This window comes from Vicia villosa, unplaced genomic scaffold (genome assembly GCF_029867415.1).
Source record: "Vicia villosa cultivar HV-30 ecotype Madison, WI unplaced genomic scaffold, Vvil1.0 ctg.001605F_1_1, whole genome shotgun sequence".
Taxonomy (NCBI): Eukaryota; Viridiplantae; Streptophyta; class Magnoliopsida; order Fabales; family Fabaceae; genus Vicia; species Vicia villosa.
Window position 1 is genome coordinate 331,635 of NW_026705673.1, and position 6,979 is coordinate 338,613.

The window sequence follows — 6,979 nt, forward strand, 5'->3', positions numbered from 1 at the left end:
TTTATATATTTATATCTATTATTTAATTTTTTGTATTCCAAAATAATGCAATAGTAGTAATAAAGTGGATTTTGGAAAAAATGATAAATATATTGTATATCAAATAAATGATAGTAAATGTATTTTTTTTATGTTGAAATGATAATAAATGTCATTCTTATCGTTAAGAACTCAAACGATCTTTGTCTTAATAGGTAACAAAAATTGGGAAGCTCCAAAGCCGCGCTAATTCCATTTTGTTACGTAGTTACGTATTTTTATTAAAAGAATAAAAAAATCTTTTGAAATTTGTAAGTGGCTTTTCTTCTCCCCCACCACTCTACGGTTACCTTCTAAACACTTTCCTACTTAAACGTGCTCTCACCCTTTTTTTCAATCATCCAGAATCATTTTCCAGCTTTACTCTTTTGTTTGTACTCACACATTTTCTCTTGTAACCGCTTTCGCTTTCGCTTTCACCACTATGTCTCGCCGCGGTGGAGGAAATCATTCTGAAAATCGCCGGAGTCAACCATCTCCTGCACATTCTCAACAATCATCCGTCAATGCTGCAGGATCGGGCCGTGGTAGTGGTGGCCGTGGCTCTCGCGGTGGTCGTACTGCCGGTCCTCCTCCGTCGTATGCTCCAGCACCAGTTACCTCTCCTCCATCTGTTGCAGCTGTTCGTCCATCCGTTGCAGCGCCTGTTGCTTCCTCGAGCTCGGCTCCGATTTCCATTGAGAGCCTGACTGCGGAAGTTCAACAAAAGGTTACTCTAGAGTCTGCTCCTTCGTCTCAGAAGGCGGTTAGGTTCCCTAACCGACCTGGTTACGGTCAATTGGGAAGGAAAATTCAAGTTCGTGCTAATCATTTTCAGTTGCGAGTGGGTGATAAGGATCTACACCACTATGATGTAAGTATATTATGTTGTTGTTGTTTATTATGTTGGCAAGTTCCAATGTCGTATGAATTCCTAGAGGCTGAAAAATTTGATAAATGTTTTTAGGTATCTATTTCTCCAGAGATTACTTCAAAAAAAGTGTGTAGAGAAATCATCAACCAGTTAGTGAAAATGTATAAGGAATCCCAGTTAGATAACCGCATACCTGCTTACGATGGGAGTAAAAGCCTGTATACTGCTGGCCCATTACCTTTTACTTCCAAGGTTTTTGTGGTTAACTTGACAGATGAAAATAGAGGGTCCTCTTCTGATTCTGAAAGGTGAGTTTGTTGTAAATGTGTTAGTACTGAGTTAACATGGCTACTATTTGTAATATGTTATGAATGGATTGCTGATTTTATCTCTTGTTGCAGGAAGAAGCGTGATCGGGAGTTTAAGGTTACTATAAAGTTTGCTACCAAGCCGGATCTCTACCACCTTACTCAGTTTCTCCGTCGGTTGCAGCTGGATTGTCCTTATAACACCATTCAAGCTCTTGACATTGCTTTGAGGGCAACATCATCTGAAAAGTAGAGTTTTATTTTTTTGAGTGTTGTTTATTTGAATTTGCTGAGTTTGTGTTTTAAGTGATCTTATTAAAATTGAGGAATTGTGTTTCAGGTATATTGTTGCTGGGAGATCTTTTTTCTCTCCGAGTTTGGGGCAACCGGGTCCTCTTGGTGGGGGGACGGAGTATTATAGAGGTTTCTATCAAAGCATTAGGCCAACTCAAATGGGGCTTTCCCTCAACATAGGTATTACTATTAGCTTTACACATTAATATTATTTTTCTGATTGAGTTATCATTAACTGAATCTAGATAGCAGTCTTTAACAAGTGACACTTTGTTTCAGATGTATCTTCAAGAGCTTTTTATGAACCAATTCTTGTCACTGAATTTGTTCGCAAGCATTTTAATTTGAATTTTTCAAGGGCACTGTCTGATCAAGATCGTCTCAAGGTATCTATGATTTTTTTAATTATGTTCATGGTTTAATTCAATAAAGCAACTGACATCCTATGTTTATATTTTGTTTGAGTCAGATCAGGAAAGTCTTGAGAGGTGTCAAGGTAAGACTATCTCATAGTGGGAAAATAAGGAGTTGCAAGGTGGCCGGTCTCTCAAGAGAACCACTCAAAGACCTAACGTAAGGAATTTGAGTTTTTTAATCATTTTAGTTATAATTTCTTGAGGCTGGGTGGTTAAATTTTAGTGTATGATAATTTTTATTTTTACATCTCTTACTCTTTAGTTTGTATTTTGTTATCCTCGTAGGTTCACTCTTGAAGACAATGCGAATAGGAAAAAAGTAATTGATTATTTCCATGAGAAATACAATATTGTATTAAAGTATCCACTTCTTCCTGCTCTCCAAGCTGGAACTGACTCGAGACCTACTTATTTCCCCATGGAGGTTTTTCTCTTTGGACTTTATTTAATTAATTAGTGTTCTGAACAATTTAGACTTTAAATTTGACGTGGTGTTTTTATTCATTGTAGCTCTGTCAAATTGAGCCTGGACAGAGGTACTCCAAAAGATTGAATGAAGAACAAGTAACTGCTCTTTTAAAGGCTACTTGTCAGCGTCCTCCTCAGAGAGAAAGTGATATTAAACATGTATGATATGTGATGGATTAATGTTTTTTTTACAGTAATAGAGTCCATGCAATTTTCCTTTCTAAAATGTCCTTTTATCGTTGTCCTTTCATTTCTTGATAGATTGTGATGCAACACCGTTTCAACGCGGATAATGTTGCGAAAGAATTTGGAATAAATGTTAGGGAAGAGCTTGCCCTTGTTGATGCTCGCGTGTTACCTCCTCCAACGGTATTAATAGTTTATGCTTAATAGAATTTGGCAAATTATCTAGATGTGAAATATTTAAGTTAATAGTCTTCTTACTGCAGCTCAAATATTGTGGAACTGGAAGTGAATCAAAAATTGACCCTCGGATGGGTGCATGGAATATGATTAATAAGGTGTGAAATGACAAACCTATCTATTTGAAATAATGCTCTTAAATTCTGGTGCTCTATACATTACATTTATGCATGCATACGTGGTGTGTATACATTACATATATGCACGTGGCGAGTTTTGTTCTCATTGCATTTCTCTTGCCTGTGCTGTTCTTTGACTTACGTATTGGATCTTATGTAAACATGTTACATAGTATGTTTCTTCCCTATGTTGATGATTGAGCGAACTAGTTGACCAATTTATCTTTCAATGTTATATAGTATGTTTCTTCCCTATGTTGATGGTTACATATCTGAAATAGTGTCAACCTCTTATTTTGTAGAAAATGGTTGATGCCGGCAAGGTGCAGTTTTGGACTTGCGTTTGCTTTTCACAAAGAATGGACCCAACTCAATTTTGTGACCAATTGGTTAATATGTGTCAAAGCAGGGGAATGGTACGTTGTTTGTTTGTATCATTGTATTAGATAGTTATATATATGTTCCCTATAATTTTTGACAACTTTTATTTGTTTTGAGCCTGTACCAGCGTTTCAACCCAGATCCTTTGGTACCAATATTCCCAGGGAATCCAAATCAAATTGAAAAAGAGCTTGTTGAACTTAATAAGAGGTGCAAGGAAACACTTGTTAGGACAAAGCAGGAGGGAAGGTTGCAGTTATTGATTATAATTTTGCCTGATTTTAAGGGTAGATCATATGGTAAGTTAAAGCGTGTACATGAGACTGAATTGGGAATAATTTGTTAAATCAAATTTTTTTGATTGTATTTTGTTAAATCAAATTTTTGAGTCTAACTCAAATCATAAGGTTTGTTTGTATTTTGTTAAATCAAATTTTTTGTTTTGCAGATAAGATAAAGCGTGTATGTGAGACTGAATTGGGAATAATTTCCCAATGCTGTCAACCCAAACAAGCAATAAAGATGAATAAACAATATCTTGAAAATTTGTCTTTAAAAATCAATGTCAAGGTTCGAGTTATCCCAGTAAATGGTCTGCTTGTTTTGCTACATTCTCTTATCTCCCAAGTTTTAATCATGTTATTCTTGGCTGTATAGTGTGGAGGCCGTAACACGGTGTTGAATGATGCATTTGAGAAAAGAATTGCCCTTGTAAGTGATAGACCAACAATAATATTTGGTGCTGATGTAACACATCCTCAGCCAGGAGAAGACTCAAGTCCTTCTATAGCTGCAGTAAGCTTTGTCTTTCTCCATAATTTATGATGCAACTATTTTATGAAATCATATTTGAACATCTCACTCTGTTTGCTTGTTGAATATTATAAGGTGGTTGCATCAATGGATTGGCCTTGGGTCACAAAGTATAGGGGAATTGTTTCTGCGCAGAATCATCGTGAGGAGATAATTCAAGATCTTTATAAAACAATAGTGCATCCGCAGAAGGGAGTTCAGTTTGGTGGCATGATAAGGTAATCTTGTTAGATTTGTGGGTTTCTCATGATGAGACATAGTTGATTTTTCTTTTAATTTTCAGGGAGTTAATCTTGGCTTTTCACAAATCAACTAGGCTTAAGCCTGCGAGGATTATATTTTACAGGTTGGATTTGGTTTTTACTAAATGATACATAATGATGTATATGTATGAATTTTAACTTATTTTAATTTTGATGTATATGTATGAATTTTAACTTATTTTAATTTTATATTTATATGATTTTTTCTTCATTTTTAATTTCTGCACATCAGAGATGGAGTAAGTGAGGGACAGTTCAGTCAGGTTTTGCTTTATGAAATGGATGCAATTCGGAAGGTATGACATAGCTAACTTTATATTTTTATTTGTTATCATAGTGGCTTAGTGGCTAAACTCATACATAGTGAGATTGGGGAATGTAGGCCATGTGGGTTTAAACTTGCTCTCTAGCAGATAGCTTTACATCAGTTAACCATTGCCCTGTGCACTTAGAGCAACTCCATATTTAAGAACTGCCGTACACAGTGAAGGCAAACACTTTTGCTGTTTTTTGTTTCATCTACTTTGCTGCCTTGCATTGTAGATAGAATTAAGGACTTTTCAAAGATGTTTTCTTGTTGCTTTATTGTTCATAAATATACACCACTAAATTCTGTATATGTTTAATTCTAATTTTTTTTTATCAGGCTTGTAACTCAATAGAGGAAGGGTATCTACCTCCAGTGACTTTTGTAGTGGTCCAAAAGAGACATCACACTCGTCTCTTTCCTCTCAACGAAAGAGAGACAGATAGAAGTGGAAATATTATGCCAGGTTTTTTTAACTTATTTCTTGCCTGCTAGTATCTATTTTCATTCTAATTTATCTTTTTTTGGTACTGAATTTGTTTTTCTAAATAGGGACTGTGGTAGACACCAGCATTTGCCACCCTAGGGAATTTGATTTCTATCTTAACAGCCATGCTGGAATTCAGGTAATACTTGCTATGTCATTTAAACATTAAACTTTATGCCAGTGTTAACTATTTGTCGTTCAATCTCTTTTTGACAGTTCTGTGTTATTTGCATTTGGATGTCTTTATTTTGCAGGGGACTAGTCGACCAACGCATTACCACGTGTTGTTTGATGAAAATAGGTTCACTGCAGATCAGCTTCAGAGCTTTACTAATAACTTATGCTACACGTAATGATATAATCTGTATTTCTAGTCTTAAATTATATCTCTAAACTTTTACTGTTTTCATATAATTTTAGAAGTCTTCTAATTCTAATACTATCTATTTTCATTCAGCTATGCAAGGTGTACTCGATCTGTATCAATAGGTTTGTTACTCATTTTCCTTTGCTTGTTTTATTGCAGACCATATAAAACTCTAATTTAACTAAAATGTTGATCCTTGTATGCAGTTCCTCCAGCTTATTATGCACACTTGCTAGCTTTCCGCGCAAGATACTACATCAGTGAAGTCGAAAATTCTGATTCTGGGTCTGCAAGTGGGAATAGGAATGCCACCAACGTTGCGCCGACGCCGATCCTGCCATCTGTTTTGGATAACATCAAAGATGTAATGTTTTACTGTTGATGTTGATGTTGGCTTGGTGTACAAGTTTTGAAGATCAATTTAGGTGCTGGTATACTTACCATGCTTTTTTTGTGTGGATATAAGTCATGTTTGCCACCATGGGTGGATGGGCCTTATTTTGTTAATTATGGGTTAGAACTACTGAACAGCTTTTGGATACAGAACATGTTGGCACCTTGGGTGTTCATAAATATTTTGAAGTTAATTTTATGGCATGTCTGCCATAACTTGCTCCAGTTTGAGAGTTATTTAAACAGTATGAAATTATATGCAAGAATTAGCCAATTTTTATTCAATTGTTGTGTGCTAATAGTATGCTTTTATTTCTACTGTTACGATAAGTCATGTTGCAATTTTATTTTGAAGTTTATCTTCCACGATTAGATATATGAAGACATGGAACCAACCCTATTGAGTCTTGTCCTCTCCACGAAGAATAGGATATGAAATAGAATGAGAAGCAACCAAAACATACTTTACTTCAATCCCTTTCCATGTCCTCGTAGCATGTTAAACATTGGTATTTGTTTGCATGATTTTTGAGCTTTGATATACTTACACCAAATAGTAGCTACACCGTATTTACACCGTAAGCATTTCTAAAATATTTTGACTGGCACAAAAATCAAAGAGAGAAAAAAATTATTATAAAAACATAAAAGTGCATCCAAAACGTATATACATACGGTGTGGGTGTTACATTTAGTGTCAACCTAGCATTTTTGATGATTTTTTGGACTTGTTGAAGAGCAAAATCAGAACTTCAAAAAACAACTCTCATAGATTGGTTGGAGAAACACCCATCATGGATCATGTCAGATCCCAAAAATGTGGTGTTGGCTATATAGCTTTGTGAATTGTGATCACAGTGTGTATATGTGCACCCACATATTTCCCCAACAAGTGTTTAGTTTAAGACTCAACTCTCAAGGGTTGTTTGGTGTGTTTTGATACTTTATTTTTTTAATATATATTTTTTCTTAAGAAACTCTACTCTATTTGTAGGTTATCTATATCAAGTCTTGGAACGCCAAATGAATTAAATTATTTCCGAATTAA

General features: G+C 35.2%; 1 protein-coding gene across 1 annotated transcript; it reads left to right on the top strand.

The window, feature by feature from the left end:
- The first annotated feature begins 311 nt into the window (after positions 1-311).
- On the top strand, positions 312-6,216 carry LOC131635997 (protein argonaute 5). Its single transcript, XM_058906626.1, has 22 exons — positions 312-892; positions 986-1,200; positions 1,294-1,449; positions 1,541-1,674; positions 1,774-1,880; positions 1,964-2,067; positions 2,196-2,334; positions 2,421-2,537; positions 2,640-2,747; positions 2,828-2,899; positions 3,223-3,336; positions 3,429-3,600; positions 3,750-3,871; positions 3,959-4,096; positions 4,190-4,332; positions 4,398-4,460; positions 4,610-4,673; positions 5,024-5,150; positions 5,237-5,310; positions 5,426-5,520; positions 5,629-5,660; positions 5,745-6,216. Exons 1-22 carry the CDS (start codon positions 464-466, stop codon positions 5,918-5,920), a joined length of 2,901 nt encoding a protein of 966 aa, XP_058762609.1. The 5' UTR covers positions 312-463; the 3' UTR covers positions 5,921-6,216.
- The last annotated feature ends 763 nt before the right edge of the window (positions 6,217-6,979 follow it).